The 21,025-nt window shown below is 35.0% G+C and overlaps 1 protein-coding gene across 4 annotated transcripts in view; it reads right to left on the bottom strand.

Moving 5' to 3' along the window:
• tenm4 (teneurin transmembrane protein 4) overlaps positions 1-4,019 on the bottom strand; it is a 183,067-nt gene extending 179,048 nt beyond the window's left edge. For all 4 annotated transcript variants that reach the window (XM_067364762.1, XM_067364761.1, XM_067364764.1 and 1 more), the window contains exon 1: positions 3,797-4,019. In XM_067364762.1, coding sequence (XP_067220863.1) covers positions 3,797-4,019 — 223 coding nt within the window. The remainder of the gene's footprint in view (positions 1-3,796) is intronic.
• Positions 4,020-21,025: the final 17,006 nt, after the last annotated feature.

Here is a 21,025-nt window from a genome sequence, read left to right as displayed (position 1 = left end):
AACCTACCGTGAGCTCCAAGACTGTTAACTGATGATAGAAATGTCTATTATTATAATAATAATTAAGTAGTAGTAGCAGCAACAGTAATATTATTAAAAAGACAGTAAAGTAAATTATTAACTAACAATTATTAATTATAAGTATAAAAACAATATCATTTAAATTTATTGCAAAATATTACCATACAAGTATATGTAATAAATGAATGTGATGTTTACTTCCAGAACTTGAGTGCTGCGAAATTCCAAGTTCCTAGTAGGAACTTTAAACTGGAATGCCTCTGACTTACAAAGTAAACAGAACAGTTTCAGAGTGAAAAGTTGTTTTTTAAACTACATTTCTCTTTCCCACCACTGTTTTTTTTTTTTTTTTTGTCATTTATGAGACAATGCTTCCCCGCCATTGATGTAATTTTCGGTCTTTCCGTGATTTCACTGTTATACGGTAGGGGGCGCCATTGCTCATCTTCTGAAAGAGTAAAGAATATCTGGATCAAAAAACAGGCAAAAAAGAGCAGAAACAAGCAATAAAAGCATTGCTTATGCACGTTCTAGTCTTTGAAGAAGAAAAAAAAATGATTTTCACAGCTTTTTGTTCAAAATGTTGCTTTTTTATGAAACTTACAGACATTCAAGTGTTGATAACAAAAGAATGCATGAAGCTTGTGTGAATTTCGATAAAATTCCACACATAGATTTCGCAACAGATTCAAACTGGCCACGCAAATTCATTGTGTTGATGAACAGAAAGCTGATTGGTTTGAAAGAACATGAATGAAGCTTTATAGTACGCATGTGTTGGCCGTTTGTGTTAGCGCACACTATTAAAAAACATCTCAGGTTATGTATGTAACCCTGGTTCCCTGAGAAGGGGAACGAGACACTGCGTCGACAATGATACTATGGGGAACGCCCATAGCGTCATTGTCAACACAGCGCTGAAGTGCCACTTTGAAAGGTAACTATGAAAGGCTATGTGTTTGGTTGTAAGTGTACTCCAAGTGTTTGCACCAAAACTGAAGTACAGAAATATATGAAACTAGCTGATATTTAATCAAATTGGAAAACCTAATGAAAATTTAATTCAAAACGGAACACTCAAACCCACAACCTCAATAAACATCACATTCAGAGTGTGCTCATGACTGGTGGAGGCCAAAGGTATGAGAAAAAGGAAGTCGTTTAGACAGAGCTAACAGCAAATTACAGATTTATGCCTGAGAGTAAGCGCAATAATAGTTAGCTTTCCTGAGAGCAACAATGCATTTAGTATTCATGGAGGGGAAGTGGATATTTTTTCAGGTCACCATCAACTGGACACATTAGAAGGTCATAAAAGACATCAGCGAATCAGCATTCACGACACCCCCCTCTCATTAAAGTCCCAGCACGCTAATGGCAAAGCTACAACACCGCATTTGGCTTTCCTGTTATCTCTCCGGTTTTAGATACTGCTTTTTCAAAACGGCTGGAATATATTAGCGACGGATCAAATCGTCACCGCAGTCTCTCTTAATTGCTTGAATACGATCGCTCTCTGAAGCATATCTGAAAGATGTGCTGCAGATCAGGAGGCTGTGAGATGAGCTCCCCCAAAGTGTGTGATAGTTTGTCTCATATTAACAAGTATGTGTAACAGATATGTGCTTTAAAATGAAGTGGGCAAGGAAAATGATCAAGGATGCAGTATTTCACACATCAAAAGAAAATAATAAGCACACAGGTCATGTATCAGGAATTATTACCATTTAATTGCATTCTTGTCATTAAAAGTTTTAATACAGTTCATTTAGGGGAATCTTCATGCCCAAAAATCTTTCATATTTTCTTTTTCTTTTTCAAGGCAAGACACCCTAGGTGAACAGGGTAAAAAACTAATAGATGTCATCATACTTCCCCAGTTCATTGATTACATTAAGAACTGCAAACATGTTTTTGTATTACAAGTTTTCTGAAATGTTGTTTAAATGTGCAAATGAGGCATTAAATATGTGTTAATTTGCATACAATTTGCAAACTAAAATCTGACCATTGGATAAAGCCAGATTCAAAATTTGTTTTTCTTTTTTTTTTTTTTTTCCTTCTTTTTTTTTTTTTTTTTGACAAAGGCCTATATGGTCAAATATTTTTTTTATGGAGGGGATTTTGGATATCTCTTTTTATTACTCCATAAATCAGAAAGTACTTTCAACAGCCAGAAAAATAAATTTTCGCATTTTTTTTAGGAAAAAAAAAAAAATGTATAAAATCAGGCAAATGATATATGATCAAACCCCTCTGTAAAACCTCCAGAACATATAGATAGGAAATAAACTGTAAAGTTTGGTGTAAATTCTGCTGAAGTGGCAATTTTTGACTCAGAAGAAAAAACTCATTTAGAGAAAACGGCTTTTAAAGAAATGTACTGTAATGGAAATCTGAAGACGCAAACAGATGAAGTGCTATAAAAGATACACTTAAAAGTGTATTTTGGATGTTTTCTTTCCACTAGTCTGAAAAAAAAAAAAAAAACACTTTATGAAAAGGCAAAAAGCCCAATATCTCAAAATTGACAGATGCATGAAAAACCGTATTTTTGCCATTAGTGTATCAGCATAAATCTTATTATTAGGCACTCACAAGCCAAATTTAAGCTCTAATGCTAAATTTTAATTCAACAAGACACCAATCTTAAACCTTTAAATCTCTTCACTTTGCTTTTTTACTCCAGGGATGCAAACTCTTCAGATGTGAGGCAAAGATTTGTGACCAAAAAAAAAAAAAAAAAAAAAAAGTGAGATTAAAAAATAAATAAATTAAAAGAAAAGATTCAAGCCCCCTAAGGTGGTTTGGGGCAAATATTAAAAATATCAACTTTAAAATGTGTATTTACTGTCAATTTCAGCAGGAGGATATATAATAATAATAAAAATAATACATACATACATATATACAGACACACACACATATATTTATATATATATATTTATTTTTATTTTTTTTTTTATTTTTTTTTTACGTGACAAATTTGCATTCTTGTACCTTTTTGGTTTTACTAAAACTTTAGCAAAAATAAAGGAATTAATAATTTAAAAAATAATTTATCATTTATTCACAGTCATGTCCAAATGGATGGGCTTTTATTTTTACAGTGGAAAAGAGTAGGAAAATGTATTCCGCACTATTCGTCACAAAGCTATTTTATTGCTTAGTAAATCTTGGAATACAGCACACCACATCTATCACTGTGCTTTAATAGTGTTTTTTGTAGCTGTTGTTTGTTTTTTGTAGTCTGACAGCCTCTGGTCATCAATAACTATCTTATGGAGAAGAGCAGCATGAACATGAAAACTCTGCATTTGTGTTCCACAGAAAAAACACCAGCATATGGTCTGGAATGAAATAAAGGTGAGTGAATAATGACAAAATTTTCAAATATGGGTGAACTGTTCCTGTGCAGAATGTCTTTTTTGTCTGTCTGCCGTAGAACAGATTTGAAAAATGCAGGCTGTTGGCCGAAGGTAAATTCTGTGGAGACATGCAGCAATCAGAAATGCATTATACTTTAATAGGCAAATTATAATGTCATCAATAACGGTACACTTCTGCAAATTAGGCCAGATTGCTTTCACGCCAAATGCAAACCATATTGGAATCCATGCAAACCGTAACGCAAGCCAAGTGCGATTCCACAGAAAACACAGACTAGAATATTCTGCTGTCATATTATGGAACTGCACAGTTTTCAGAGGCACTTGTGGTTTTATCCCTGCCATGGCGGTGAGAGATCAGACATGTGAAATCTTGCCCTGCTCACCTTGTCTGCTGAACTCATCGGCTTCGTGGTGCACCACGTCTTTGACTCGGCTGCCATAGGCCAATCTGGAGTCCTGATCAAAAGCTTTGAGGGTCTCGCTGGAGCTGTAGGACTTAGGGTTGAGCTTGCCGTCCTCGCTGTCAGCTGAGGAGCTGGTGTACCGGCGCTCCGCGTCCCGTCTGGAGGTCAGAGAGCGGTAGGGTCTGCGTTCTTTCACTTCCATGACAACCTTGTCTCTTGTCTCAACATCAAAGGGAGGGAAAGAAGCCAATTCAGTTCGTGTGATTCTACAAGAAGACACAGATGGGAAAAAAAAAAAAACAACAAAAAACATTAGAAGCAGTAATCATCTGTTTTTACAGCTAAAACCTAAAGGTTTGGAATTGGTAAAATAAATATCTTGTGCTCACCAAGGATGAATGTATTAGATCAAAAGTACATTAAAAACAGTAATATTTATGAAATATTACAGTTTAAAATAACTTTTCTATTTAAATGTAATTTATTCCTGTGAAGCTGAATTTTCAGCATCATTACTCCAGTCTTCAGTGTCACATTCTAATATGATGACTTGCTGTTTAGAAAACATTTATTATTATTATTATTATTATTATTATTATTATTATTATTATTATTATTATTATTATTATTATTATTATTATTAACACTGAAAACAGTGCTGAATAATATTTTTGTAGAAACAGTGATTTTTTTTTGTTAATATTCATTGCTAAATAGAAAGTGCAAAACAACATATATATATATATATATATATATATATATTTGTATGTAAAACTTACTGTCAATAAAAGTATTAATTTCTTAAAAAGATAAAATAATTGCAACATAAAAATACAAAAGAACACTCCATATTTAATCATATCTATTCATAGGATTCGACTACCCAGCTATTTTAGTGTGCCACTCACTCTGGCAGGATTTTTTTTATTTATTTATTTTTTTTTTTTTCCAGCTGGAACATTTTTTCATGTCAAGACCCTAAAGGACTATAGTTAAAAAAAGAAGATTTCTGGACAATCCTTTAAAATAGTTCTCCCAGTCGGGGTGACATTATGCAGCACTGCAGCAATTTAAAAAACAGGATCCATTTTGATAAAATATAGCACAACAAATCTTGTGGCCGTAAATGTTACGACTTGAATCCCCCTCCCTGCCTCTGTGATAAACGCTGCACTTCCAGCAGATTTTTAAGTGGCAGGTGTCCTTCTGTTTGGTCTGCGGTTTATACGCTGTGAGTCAACGCCCAATGCAACAATACACCCTTATGACTCCTTTCACCACTATCAAACTGCAGTAGCCAAGACTCAGATAAAGGGGTGACTACTCCTCAGAGAACACTGGGGGAAATATTAAATATAGTTCACCTAAAAAAGACAGTTTGGTCATCAATTACTCACCCTCATGTTTTTTTTAAACCTGCATGACTTTCATTGAGCACATAAGAAAATGTTTTGCAGAATGTTCAAGTTGCTCTTTTGTCTTTTCCATTCAACAAAAATGAGATACTACACTATAATGAGAATATATATATATATATATATATATATATATATATATACGTTCCAAACGGGATTCAAACTGGCGTCTCTGGCATGGGAGGCAGATGCGCTAACAAAGACAACTAAAGACCACAGCCTCTAGCGTTGGTCGCTAGTGCACATCTCCAGGTCAGGGGAGTGAGGTTCACTCGCACAGCTCTTACTAGCTGGCCTCCGTTACACTCAGCCCCCTAAACCCCACTCCCATCTGGGTCACGGCACCAATGTAACCCCTCCGGCTCTACTCACACCGCTCTGAGCGGGATTCAAACCAATATTTCTGGCATGGGTGGCCAGTGGGCTATCAAGGAGTGCTAAAGACCTAGTGCGCCTCAAGGCCAGTGGAGTCAGGTTTACTCGCACAGCTCTTACTAGCTGGCCTCCTTTACACTCACCCCCCTAAATTTCACTCCCATCTGGGTCACGGCACCAATGTAACTCATCCAGTTCTACTGGCACTGCTCCGAGAGGGATTCGAACTGGTGTTTCCGGCATTGGGTGGCAGGCACGCTAACAATAACGCTAAAGACCGCTGTCTCTAGCATCAGTCACTAGTTTGCCTCTTGAGGTTCACTCGCACAGCTCTTACTATAGCTGGCTTACGTTACACTCACCTCCTAAACCTCACTTCCATCTGGGTCATGGCACCAATGTAACCCCTCCGGTTCTATTTGCACCACTTCGAGCGGGATTCGAACCAACATTTCAGGCATAGGGAGCCAGTGGGCTATCAAGGATGCTAAAGACTGTAGCCTTTAGCATCAGTTGCTAGTGCGCTTCGAGGCCAGTGGAGTGAGGTTTACTTACAGCTCTTACTAGCTGGCCTCATTACACTCACCCCCCTAAATTTCACTCCCATCCAGGTCATTGCACCAATGTAACCCATCCAGTTCTACTCGCACCACTCCGAGAGGGATTTGTACCGGCGTTTCCAGCATTGTGAGGCGGGCATGCTAACAAGCATCAGTCACTAGTGCACCTCTTGAGGCCAGAGGAGTAAGGTTTACTCGCACAGCTCTTACTAGCTGGTCTCAATTACAAATGGAAAAGAGAAGATTGGACATTCTGCAAAATATCTAATTTTACCTTCTATAAAACAAAGAAATCCACACAGGCATGACATAAATGAGTAAATTTGCATTTTTGTTGCATTATTCACACAAGGAAAAGGAATCTACATCATCGTCTGCCTTATTAATATTCCAGCAACATCCCAAATCCTCATTTCAAAGCAAACAGCATGGTGAGAAACATTAGACCTTCGTAATGCCAGCTTGTCTGCAGTAATGCATGCCATCTCTGTAACTAAATGACACTTTGTAGCACAGTGTAAAAACAAAATGGCCGCGTGGAGATAAATATATTGGTGTAGGCGTCACTGTGAGATCACGCAACCTGACATCAATTTATAGGTCCCTTGATTTTCCCCGGACAGGATAATCGCACAGAACCGGAGCTGCGGAGGAGGTCTTAAACATGTCGATGTGGATTTATGAAGTTGATTAGAGGTTGGGTCATTGTTTTCTCTAAGGCTCACTTAAGATAGTGAGGTTTCCCTGCTTGATTCATTTCATTTCCTGGACTTCAGCTCAGATTCACATCAAGTGTTTCTGACAATACAATGTTTAGTATCTGTAATGGATTAAACCACAGGCTGTACAGTTATCAGACATTTTAGACCATAGAGCACTTTATTCATCCACTGCATCAGCCGACAGAGCATGCAATGTGGTGTTAAAAATAGAATACACAATAAAAATAATCTTACGGAAATTGTCATGAACACAGCTGGGTCACATCTCACCTCAAAATGAAAAAACAAACAAAAAAAAAGAAAAAAAAAAGAAAATGAAGTCAATTTTATGTAACATTATGACCAAGTAAAGAATGAAGAAAAACAATGAGATGTTGCTTAAATTGTAAAGTATATTTGTAAAATAGAACCAAGTATTGGTTGAAATAAATATTAATTAAATATTTACATTCCGTTTTAATTATAAAATAAAAGCTTTTACATCCAGTCAGGATGATTTTCATTAAAGTAATGTATGAAAAAAAAAAAAAAAAAAAAAATCATTCTCATTATAATAATGACAATTTGGGGAGAATAATGCTTAACGGTCATAAAAATGTGACAATAAAAAAAAAAAAATAGTAATTTTCTTTAGGCAAAATATAAATTATTATGTAGAATTGAAAACACTCACCATCATATTTTCATATTTTGTTGTACTGGATTTATTATTTTAATATAAATAATAAATATTACATTTAATGTTTTATTTCATTGATTTTTTTCAGTAATTGTCATGAAAGTAAAGTAGTGCTGAAAAAATCTTGTGAAAAAATATATTTCAATTATTAAAGTACATAGATAATGTTAGAATGCTGAACTAAATTAACATTTGTATTTTATCATAAATTAAAAAAGCTTTTAAGATCCAGATTTGCATAACTGCAATGAGATTTTATTTTTATTTTTTTCACATTACAATAATGACAAATATGCAAGATAATGTGCTTAACAGTCATGAAAACAATGTCATAATTAAAATATATATATATGAGATATGATATCAGAATATATATATATATATATATATATATATTATATATATATATATATATATATATATATATATATATATATATATATATATATATATATATATATATATATATATATATATATATATATATATATATATATATATATATATATATATATATATATATATCAGAATGGTCCTATAGGCTAAATCTTGTTATTATATTTATCTTTTGATTTTGAGCCTGGACATTGCTTTGTGAGTTAGTCTCTGTCTAAGCAGGTAAAAAGAAAAAAAAAAAATTATATATATATATATATATATATATATATATATATATATATAAATAAATAAATAAATAAATAAATAAAGAATCACAAGTCAACCCACGCATCAAAAATAGAAGGCTTAATCATAATGGAATTTGGTTCTAGATCCTCTTAAAAGCGAAAAACCCCAACAGTACGAGTGGGACAATATGGCCGACTCTCTCTCAGCATTTCCCAGCAGATAAGCTCTTTAAGACCACTGTAATATAAATGTGTGGCACTCCCACAATAATCCGCAGTAAACTATATCTAACCCCCCTTAAACAGCCTCTTTATTGCCAAGCCCATTGTGAAGTCGGGGTCACCTTTTGTATGGACTGGCAGCTGAAAAGATGGCCGTGATTAATGACTTGGAGACCTCTGCTCTGGGACCTCCGCTGTGGACAAAAACTGCTTTTCTCCTAAAGACCCGCAAGAGCACTTCAGCTGCCGGACCGGAATCTCCAAACTATTTGCTTTTAGGTTACTAATTTTTCAGCATTTAGAAAGAGTCTTCTAGCTTATGCTAATTCATACAGAGACAAAAGAGCCTTTATGGCAACACTTGAGGGGGTTTTGTTAAAGTGCATTGTCTTAATTTCCAAAAGCCTCGCTTCAATGAAATCACCACGTAATGTGGAGATTCTGCGCGTATGCCGTGCTCCCGAATATCCAAGGTCTCGCGTGCACAAGGGTGTACCTTTGGGGCCATGGGAACGCTTTCCGTCTTTTCAGCGAAGGAGCAGCCGTCACTTACGCTTTGACAGCTGATGTGTAGTGCAAATACATATCTGTGAAAAGGAAGATGCGTTTGACTGACGTTTCTCTGTGAAGAACTTATAGAGCAAAACTATTTTTGCTCTCTGTGTGTTTTTCTATGATAGTATGTTAAGCTGTATGAATAATCTGGAAAACAAGAATAAAAGTCAGAGACGTCGGCTCCTATCTAATCCCCAGAGCCCTGTGGTGGGCAAAAAAAGAAAGACAGATTTCTGCCCTTGGATTTGCTAAACTGGTGCTCAGAATGAAAAGGGAACACAATATATGTACGAGATGAACCAGAGAACAGCAGATGACGATTAATTGTGAACATATTTGAAAAACTTGAATAAATGTTAAGGCAAAAACACACTAAGGTTTTAAAAGTTTGGGATCGGTAAGATTTTTAAACGTTTTCTACAGAAGTCACACCATTTTGCGCACCAGACCTGCATTTATTTGATCAAAAACTACAGTAAACAGTATTGTAATATATGTATAAAATGTAATTTAATCCTGTGAAGGCAAAGCTGAATTTTCCGCATTATTATTACTCCTCACAATAATGTACTAAAAACGTTCACGTTTTTGAAAAGTTTCGCATAGACACAACAACATTGTCAAAACGATCCCTGTTCACACAGATCTGCGAAAACAACTAAAAAAAACTGTATTATTCATGCCAGGCCAGTAGATGGCGATGTCACTTTGACTAAGAAACTAGACTAAACACGTAATAAGCATGCTCATGATGTCACAAATTCGTGTTTTTGTAGTTTACATGGAGATGATAAAGGTATCGTTTTCAAAAAGTTCGCATTTTCAGGCCGCCAAAACGCCATTGTCGTGTAAATGAACTGAAAATGGTGTTGTGTAAACGACCCCTGAAAGTGATAATGCTGTGCAATGTGGCACAACAACAGCCAATCACAACATATTTGATGTTTAATGTATAATTACTTGGAGCAGTGGGTGGGACTATTCATAAAACAATCAATAATCTCTGACAGGACACAGTATTAGCCTGTGGCCCAGTTCTCTGAACTCATTCACTGATCAGTTTGCTTTTTTTTTTTTTTTTTTTTTTTTTTGAAATGATATTTATGCATATTTTTTATACTGTCAGTCTTATACATCGATCTTGGCAGCTTGACTTTGTAAGCTTCAATTGAACAAATAATAACCTATCCTGGAGTATTCAGGGCTTTAATGAAATGTTATTGAATTGTTTATTGAAAAAGCAATGAAGACAGCTCTGTTGTTCAGCTTTTGCTTTGTTTCCTTTGATTTCCTTTCATATTAAACACAGCTGCAGCAAAGCACTCTGGGGAAAGTAGCAAATAGCATATCTATAAAACAATCTGCTGCTCAGGTATCAGTTTCCTTATACATTCAATGATATCGATCAGTTAGTCTGTATTCACGCACTTTCACGCACACCCTGTTTCCTGGTTTGGAGCCAAAGGGGAAAAAAATGTATCTGAAATGTTTCTGATAAGGGAATTAGGTGATGTTCTGACACCTCAACATATGGATCAGAAAAACAATGCAAGCTTGAACATCTGCTCTGGAGGAAGCAGGGTCTTGGTTAATTCCTTTAAAGTGACATGAAATTTGCATTCAACATTCTTTTTACTGCTGTAATAGGACACATTTGAGTAAAAAAAGAGCATTAAAAGAGAAAAATGTAAGGAGGGAGTAAGCATTAAAAGTGTGCGTTTTAATGCCAGAGAGGAGTCAGATGTGTAATCTCCGCCTATGAGATAGATTATGTTGGTAATACTGTAGTACTTTGATATATGGGTGTTTCTTCAACTTTGTGCACTTTTATGTCCCAAAGGTTGTTTTTTATTAAAACCAACTGATTTCTTTTTTCTTTTCTTTTTTTTTTCTTCACGAAGGTTATATTAAAACTTTTTACCATGCCTTCAACATTCAAGTGTCTCAAGTATAGATTTTATCCTTGTTCCAGACTTTAAACCTTAAAATATGAAAATCCATTATAAAAATATATATTATTAAATGTTTAAAAATATAATATTCCTAATAAATGCACAGTGGATGACGACGGATTACAATAGATAACGATGAATTACGAGCATGCTGAATTAAATGACCAATTAGCCTGTGCTATCTAGAGTTTCATGACAGAACTTTGTATCTATATTGTTATTGTTATTATTATTATTATTATACTTTATTTTTAATTACTTCTGTCCCACAGTTGTAGCGTCATTGCCAATACACTGATCAATTTTACCCAAAAACAATTTTTCAAAAGTTTGTGTACTTGTTTAACAAGAAGAAAACAGTGAAGCTTGAGATGAATATGTGAAAATATGTGATAAAGAGAAATCAAGGTAAACATCTTTTGTGAACAGAATATTTGGTAACAATGGTATGTGGAACACATATTCACTATTAACTACACCTTTTGCCTCAAACTCTTAATTTACTGCTTATTAATAGTTAGTAAGGTAGTTGTTCTAGTGTTTAAGTTTAGGTATTGGGTAGGATTTAGGGATGTACTAGAATATGGTCATGCAGAATAAGGCATTAATATGTGCGTTATACATACTAATAAACAGTCAATATGCAAGCTAATAAGCAACTAATTAAAAGTGATGGTTACACTATTTTACATTGACGTAGTTATATTGTAATTACTCAATACTGATTACTATTAATTAAGTACATGTATAGAGTTACAGTTAGGGTTAGGGTTTGGCTAGACTTGTGCCGATATTCTGTAATGCGATAAATCACGATAATGAATATGCACGATATTGTAATCGTCTGCACTTCAGAATATCGTAAATAATAATTTATTACCAATTATTAATTTTTTATAAGGCAATTAAGAATACTTTACCCACCAATCGTATAAAATGCACAACACCGCTGTATTCTGTGTCAAAAGGACACGCGCTCAGATGTAAACAATCCCAGCATGCACGAGAAGCACATGGCGGAACCAGTGAAGGAGATGAGCTGAATGAAAGTGCGCGTTCACTCTCTGACAGCAGAGGGCGCTGATGGAACAGCAGCTGCAGCGGTTACCACGGAAACCGTGCAAACAAAGTAACTGCGCTAGTGAAGTTTTTAAAATGCTTCAAACAACCATTCATTTTTTTGTAATCTCAGTGTTGTTCATCACAGCACCAAATACTGAATACTTAAAAAGACTTAAATAGGATATTTATTTTCAAACCTAAACATTTTTATATTTTAATCTGGACTACAACATGCCCTAATGATTAGAAATGTTCTGATTATTTGTTATTGTTCAGTAAAACTTTGAAAACATACGGCTTCATTAGTTAACATGTTAATTCATTATCACTAAACTGACAATAAAAATACTTATAAAGTATTAATTATTATTAATTAATGTTAATTTCTTAGTTACTATTTAATAACATTACTGAAATCAAAATAACTTATTTAATGGACCTGAGATAAAACTAACAATGATCAGTTGTGTTTCTAAACTAACATTAACAAAAAATAACACTTTCTGTAACAAATGTAGCTATTGCTCAATCTTAGTTAATGCATTAAATAGAGTAAAGTGTTATCTGATTTTCTTTATAGCCTAATTCTTTTGCATTTTAATCTGTTTGAAAATTTCAGTCAGTTGTTTTTGTTTTATTACAAAAAGAGTTCTTAAACCTGTTAAACTATGACAAAAATGGTTTTGCAACTTATTTTAATATCGTGATAATACCGTATACCGTGATAAAAAGCTTCATCAATTAATCGCAACATGAAAATTTGATACAGTCACATGCCTAGGTTTGGTTTAGGGTTAGTTACTTGTAATTATGCATAATTTACTGTTATTACTATAGTAAGTACGTGTAGTAACGTGTAACTACAGCACTGTAAAATAGAGTGTTACCAAAGTGAAATTTGTTCCCCATACTAAAGTGTTACCATATATTTTGTGCATCATTTCCAATAAAACTGTAACTTTGTAAAATGCTAGTTATGATATTAGCCATAACAAAACAGTAGTCAACTACCAAACACAATATACATATTTTTGAGATGTGGTGGAAATGACCGTATATGTGACAATATTATTTAATAGTGTGCATTTATGATACGTACAAATTATGCCTTTGAAAATAGCCCTAGCAAGAAAAATAGTCTGTGATTTTATATATAAAATGTTATTGTCATTCCCAATACAATCATTTCCACCACAGAAAACTATCAAACACAACATGTCAGTTGAGATGTGGTGGAAATTTGCATAGCATAAAGAAAATTAATGCAATGGTGTATAATTTACCTCTCTGTAAACTAAAATGTGCTCACACCAGTATAGCAATTTAACATAAAAAAGCCCAAGACTTGGAGGGAAGGGTGTGTAAAGTCCCTACAGGGATCAGTCAGGGCGGTCCCAGTCCTGCTGTGGTATTATTAGAGCTCCATGTCCCAGACTGGTGGCTTATGGAGCCCTCCTACTACGCCTGAGATGAAAGGGTGCCATCTATATGCAAATGTTTTGGGTCTTTTCTTGCAACAATTAGTGTGTGTGACAGTGTGAAAGTGAAGCTATTGAGCTCTGAATGCCAGCTTGGTCATCTATCTGTTGGACTGTTGGCGCTTTGATTTGTCAACATTCGTAATACTTGTGGAGCTCAATTGTTTTTGGTGATTAAATGGCACTGCATATTACATGGAAACCTTTCAAAGGATTACGGCAATAAATATGGTTTGTTGAACTATAACACAGACACAAAAAAGAACATTTACAGACTTGTTTGGTGCAGATGGCAAACTAGCAAACAGGCTAATTTTGCCACTGATTTATGACACACGAGACAAAACAGGCTCCTTGTTTCAATCAATCAATCAATCAATCAATCAATCAATCAATCAATCAATCAATCAATCAATCAATCAATCAATCAATCAATCAATCAATCAATCAAAACAATCACTACAGTTCAAAAGTTTCAGAAGATATTTTGTTTTTGAAAGAATTATCTCTTATACAAATCAAGGGTGCATTTATTTGATAAATATACAGTAAAAAAATGTAAATGTAAAAATGCAAAATATGTTTTACAATATAAAATAACTGTTTACTATTTTAATACATTTTCAAAAATGTAGTTTATTTCTGTGATCAAAGCTGAATTTTCAGCATCATTACTCCAGTCTTCAGCGTCTTTAGAAATCAGTATAACATGCGGATTTGCTGCTTAAAAAACATTTCTTATTAGTATCATCAATGTTGAAAATGTTGTTTTGTGTGAACTGATGCATTCTTTTCAGGATTCTTTGATGAATAGAAAGTTCAAAAAGTGCTGTTCTTTTGAAAAAAGAAATATTTTGTATATAAGTGTCTTTACTGTAACTTTTGATAAGTTTAATATGTCCTTGCAGAATAAAAAGTATTAATTTCTTTAAAAAAAAATCTTACTGACCTTGAACTTTTGAATGGTAGTGTAAGTAGGTAAATAAATACATTTTCCTTCTTTTAAAGATAAAATTCACATTTCTTCTTTTTTTAATTAGCTCTGTGGAGAGGTCAATTAAATACAACAAAAGAGTGTGCATTCCTATACAAAGCATCCAAGTAATCATATAAGCCCAAACTAATGGCAGGTGAAAAGTGTTGCACATGTGTCCAATGTCTGAAGAATCAGAGCAGCATCTTAAAGACTATTAAATATCTTTTCTGTGGTTTGAGATCTCCATCCATCAGACAGAGAGAGCTAGCAGGTTTTCTCACAACTGACCCATCGGCACAGGGGTCAGATCGATCAGGAAATTCCACCTTGGGAAAATGAAATGAAAATAGATGCAGTATGTCCTGCTGAAATTTAAGAGGCTTATATGAAATCAACCAGTGTTATTCAGTGGGTCAATAACCACATGACATCCGTCATGTGCTAGAATTCAGAATTAATTCCGTTTATATTGTTTCTTCCTTCAGACAGTTACAAAAACAGACCAAAGTTCAAAAGCTTCCTGAAGAACTTAAGTTTAACCCCTCATGATGTGTTCAGGCCATTTTGACCTGGTGAGGATATTCTTTTTCCTGAAAATGTTAGTTAATGTTATCGCATTCAACTAAAACTTACTGACTTCTCTCACACTACTTCACAAAATTTGGGGGATTTTTTTTTTTTTTTTTTTACTTTTTGGGGGATTTTTTCCACCTTGTTACACTTGGTCAAAAAAAGAAAGAAAAAAAAATTGTGTAAATCTCTTTAAATCTCTTTTTTCATCTTTCGATTAGTACAGGTTTTGTACTTCTTTTTGAAACTGATTGATTGTAGGGCTCAAGATTGTAGGAAAAGATCGACAAAAAGACAATCAAATATTTGGTGATAATATAGCATAACAAGTGATTTACAAGCTATTTTTAAAATGCCAGTCATTTTTGACTGGGAACCCCAAAGGTTTTCAACAGCATAAGGGATAATTATAGGATGTTACAAAACTAGTCCAAAAGAGCAACAATGGCATGAGCTTGTGGTGGGTCTATCAGTTTGTCTAACCAATGACAGACAGGGGGTAGTGTTTGAGGAAACAGTTTAAAATGTATTTATTTATTCAATTCTAAAGTAAAAAAAAAAAAAAAAAAAAAATCCCAGTAAAATTTACGGTAAAAAAACGGCACCTGTGGTTGCCAGAACTTTACCGTAAAAATACAGTAGCAATGTAAAAAAAAAAAAAATCTGTTAAATTTACAGTAAAATAACATATTTCATTAACTGATATAATGTTAATTTACCAACCTAATGAAGTAGTAATATCTGTTTTGTACCTTTATAATACACCTATAGTCACCAAACACAGTGGTGATAAGAGTCACATGATGAATCAAAGTTCCTCACAAGCAGATTTTCCACAGGCTGAGAAGGACAACACTAACATATAGAAGGTGCACACAGTGTCATTCACACACACACACTAAACACCATCATGGTAACATGCATGACATTTTAAAAATGCCATAAACATTCATTCACCAACATTAGATGTAACATAAAACCCTAATGTACATAACTGAATAGAAAAAAAATGAGGAAAAACTAAGAAGAAACAGTTATTTCAACGATAATATATAAAAATTGAAGTGCCTGCACCGTATATAGTACGGAAACTTTCTGTAAACCAATTGACAGTTTTTCACTGCAGCATTTTTACAGTCTTTTACTGTTAAAATCATAGTCATTTTTTACCAGTGTAGCATAATATTGCAAATTTAACCTGAGAGGATCTTCAGAAATGTTTGAAGCTACAGTATGTAACATTTGGTCCACTTGTGGTTGAAGAATAAAACTACTAGTCTGGAGGAACTTGTGAATGAAAACTGTTTTTGTAATTATGCGAGTTGTGCTTCAGTTTCGCTATCCTGATGATCGTCTTATCAGTGCGTTATCAGAGTAACAACACTGAAACTCTCCCAATAATGAAAAATTGATATTTGAAAAGTAAATATTGTGAGCAGGTAAGTAGCTTATATGCCATTGATTTGACTTGTTGAAACTCGTTTTAACTTTCAAAAGTTTGGCGACACTGACAATACATAACAGTTGCAATTCATATCAGATAATGATGAAAATAATAACCTGGCAAGGATATTTACATGCAAATGGAAAGTAGTAACTGGTTTAGAAATTGTCATTTTTACCAACATAAGCATGGTTTTGTGACCCTAGTCAATGCACAGCAAATGTGATGCTGTGAAAACTTGTTAATTTGTGTTTTATTACATTACTGTAATTTTTTTTTTAGTTTTTGCTTGCAAGCTGCTTTCAGTTTGAGGTTCAGTTATTGTGGCTTCAAGCGTTTTCCACTGAATGTAGTAGTGGCATGACCATCTTTCCTTTATTTATGGATATGACAATCACAGACAGACCAATGACGAAAGTATGAAGTTTCACGGAAAATCCGTCCCGACAACTGTAAAATATAAATAATTACTATAGGCTAACCGTAGTGATTTGGGGTATAGCAAAAACACGGTTTGGAAGATGGTTTAATAAAGCACTCGCTCATTTAAATGTTGTTCATTTCAAACAAAAATACAGTGTAGTTTTAAAGGCCACAATATACTTCAAGCTAAATTGACGAACGAACTGGTGTGACATTACAAACAAAAATCAGACTAAAACAAAGTTCATTTCGGGAGTTCGAAACCTCCTTTGTTTCGGCTGGTAAATGCCTTTGAACTATTGGTCCATGGCGCTGATGGAAATGGTGGAAATCTCCTCCAGTTCAGTCATAGTAGAAATGGAAGTAATTCTAACTGAAAGACACTGTTTTCATGGTTAATACTGTAAAGCTGCTTGTTTTAAAGCAATCTATTGTATAAAGTGCTATATAAATAAACATGACTAGAGAACCAAATTGCAGAGCTGAAGCAAACATATCCACATTGCTATGATCAGATGCTTTCTTAATTGCCATTTCTTAACTTCTTTTTACCTCAAGCGAAGCTTTGCAGTGAGTATATCAAGGATTTCAGTTTTGTAAAACAAGAGCGAGGTGTTCTTATCAAAGCTTACCTTAAAAATTCACATTTTGGCATTTCACAAAGAAGAATAAACCAAGCTTAGAGTACCCTAAATTGATGTTCTGTAGATATCCTCCATTCTAGCGCTAGTTAACAAGCTTGTTTACAACCTGAGTTCAGTTTTTGAGGTCCTCCTACTCAACATCACTTACAGGCGAACAATAGCAGTGTTGGAGCCAGCGAGTAGGTTCACAATTGTGTCCCTGCAGGTTTTAAAGTGTGCTCAAAGCTGCAGGCGAGCACCCCTCACTCTTTTCGCCGAGCTTCATTCACATGCCTGTCCTGTGCTGAAAAGCCTGCTGGGTCAACAGAAAGGCTTGCTTTCAATGGGCGAGAGTGAGAAGTGTATTGGCGCGGGGGTTGTTATTGATGTGTGCATGCGTGTGCGTAAGAGACAGTCTCCTTCTGGGATCAGAAAGGGAACCCTTCTAGCATTTAGAGTGGAAGCGTAAAAGCTTCAAGGTGGAAGTAGCCCAGGAATCTTCCATTTGCGAATCGCTGGGAAGAGAAGGTTTCAGGGCAATGTGGCATTAATTTTGGTTCAGTAAATAACCAGCTTTCTGAAATGGGGTGGGAGGTTTAAATGCATTTATTTGCTTTCCTCGCCAACGTACATCCCCGACCTTGACCAGGATCTACGGAAATGTGCAAAAACGTCACTGCATCAGAGCGATCGTCAAAAACGCTGCTTATCCATTAATAGCGTGCCAGTGAAAGACACCCTAAATCATTTTCATGAGGTGACAAAGTAATAAAAACACCCGTGGAAGGGCATGCCAGTGGAAAGAGAGAGAACTGTCGAATGCGTGTGGGGTTATATACGGTAGTGTGTGCGTGAGAGATGCTCGAACATCACGCAACATCACAGATCGTGTCTATGACCATAGGACATACATCATCTTGACTGGATCTGCCTCTCTAAATCCTTGAAGAGCAAATGAGCCAAGAAGTGAAATAGGGGCAAAATAAATAAGGAGTATGAGAGCATGAGGGGATGGAGACCAACCTTAAGTCTGGAAGAACAAGAACATTTTCTAAAGGAAATGTGAGTGGTGCTTGTACGATCAATTCAAAGACCCAATAACACGTTAAAGGCGTTCTCATGTCGTTACCATGTCAGTGAGGTTGTTGGGGTGTTCTGGGTGGAAAACATTGGGTTGTAATGGATTGCAGAAAAAGAAAGTGATTTGGTATTTTGGTATTATTTTATTTATTTACTTATTTATTTATTTATTTATTTATTTATTTTAAATTTAACTAATATTTTAAATGATGGAGGGAGGGATGGAGGGAGGGAGGAAGGAATGAAGAAAGAAAGAAAGAAAATAAAAAAGGAAGAAAGGAAGAAAGGAAGGAAGGAAGGAAGAAAGGAAGGAAAAAGGGAAGGAAGAAAGGAAGGAGTAAGAATGGAAGGGATGGAGGGAGGGAAGAAAGGAAGGAGGAAGGAAGAGATGAAGGGAGGGAAGAAAGGAAGAAATAAAGGAAGGAAGAAAGGAAAAAGGGAAGGAAGTAAGGAAGGAGGAAGGGAAGGAAGGAAGGAAGGAAGGAAAAGGGGAAGGAGGAAGGGAAGGAATGAAAAAATGAAGGAAGGAAGAAGCAAAGAAAGGAAAGAAGGGAGGGAAGAAGGGAAGAAAGAAAGAAAGAAAGAAAGAAAGAAAGAAAGAAAGAAAGAAAGAAAGAAAGAAAGAAAGAAAGAAAGAAAGAAAGAAAGAAAGAAAGAAAGAAAGAAATGAAGAAAGGAAAAAAGGAAGGAATGAAGGAAAGAGGGAGAGAGGGAGGGAAGGAAGGAAAAAGGGAAGGAAGTAAGTAAGGAGAAAGGGAAGGAAGGAAAAGAGGAAGGAAGAAAGGAAGGAGGAAGGGAAGGAATGAAAAAAATGAAGGAAGGAAGAAGCAAAGAAAGGAAAGAAGGGAAGAAAGAAAGAAAGAAAGAAAGAAAGAAAGAAAGAAAGAAAGAAAGAAAGAAAGAAAGAAAGAAAGAAAGAAAGAAAGAAAGAAAGAAAGAAAGAAAGAAAGAAAGAAAGGAGCAATAAATACATTTCTTTAAAGCTGTATATTTAATTAATGTTTAAAAATGTAGTTAAATACAGTAATAAATAATACATTAATATTTAAAATCAACATCTGGCCTTTTTGGCAATTTTCTGCAATTTAAAAACCATTCTTTTAAAAATAAATAATGGAAGTTATTTAATGTATTGTTACATTTCATATTTCATACATGAGGTATATAAACTTTTTTAAATGTCTATTAGTCAATTTTATATTTTATAGTGGCACTCCTAGTACAAAAAAAAGCTCGTCCTCAATCATATTGTGTGCTAGGATCTAGGATATGGCTCAATCCTTCCTTCAGAGCAAATCTATGGGATTTGATCCTGTTTTATTGTATGCCAGGTGAATATCATTCATACGCAATCATAGGTTACAGTGATATCTGCCTCAGCCTGCACCCCGACTGAAGAACAGAAAATAAATGTTAATGTTGCCGTGGATGTGGGGACAGGTGGGTGTTCTGCACCACTCCGGCTCATTAGCGAGCGATTACTACTCATTACGCCCCTATGGCCAGGCTTGGCTTGATTTATAACCCCGGAAGGGTTGAGAGCAATCTTAATACTCGCTTAAGCAATAATCAACTGCTTATAATCCCTCAGCACTAAGCCCAGAATCCCTAAACTCCAAACGTGTTGACTTAACGCAGCCGGAGCGATGAGGAGAGAATGTGGCCGTCGCTGCACGAGTCTCAGAAAGATCAGGAAAGCAGACAAGCTCTCTCTGACGCTCCCTTCTCGGGATCTTAAACAGAGGCAGATCACTCATGACAGACCTCGTACAGGGCAACGAAAGTGTTTTACGCTAAAGGGACATAGCACTGAATATTTTTGCTTCGCACTAGCGAGGTTTAAAAATACTTCACTCTTTCCTTGAGGTGTGAATGATGGCAGTGATGGGCTGCATGGCACGGCAAGGCAAGGCCTGTTCTTGTGTTGCACGGTATTATTTGTTTTGCAGTGCAGCATCATGTGTTTTGTTGTGCATCGCTGGCAGCTGGAGGGTTGTGCGTGGTTGTGGATGCGTGTGTGTGACAGGATGTAGCTGATGAAAAGACCTGCCGTTACACTTAACGCAAGCGGCCATCACAAATCTAAAAAGACATACTGCATGTTCCTTGCTCACATAACATAAAATGTTAAATGTTAATTCAAGCTAAATAATGCTAGCAAAATGTTAATTCATGCTAGCAACATGCTAATTCATGTTAGCAATATGTTAAATCATGCTATAAACAGGTTCAATCCGTTTTTCATGCTAAACGTATTAAAACATGCCAGCAACATGCTAAATCTATCTGTTTTTTTTGTTCCAACATCATATTAAAACATGCTAACAACATGTTAAATCTTTCTGTCTGTTTTGCTGTTTATCGTGCTTACAACGTATTAAAACATGCTAGCAACATGTTAAATCATCTGTATGTTTTTCTGTTTTTTGTACTAACAACATATTAA

Source organism: Chanodichthys erythropterus, chromosome 17 (genome assembly GCF_024489055.1).
Source record: "Chanodichthys erythropterus isolate Z2021 chromosome 17, ASM2448905v1, whole genome shotgun sequence".
Lineage (NCBI taxonomy): Eukaryota > Metazoa > Chordata > Actinopteri > Cypriniformes > Xenocyprididae > Chanodichthys > Chanodichthys erythropterus.
This window is presented reverse-complemented; position numbering and strand designations above follow the sequence as displayed.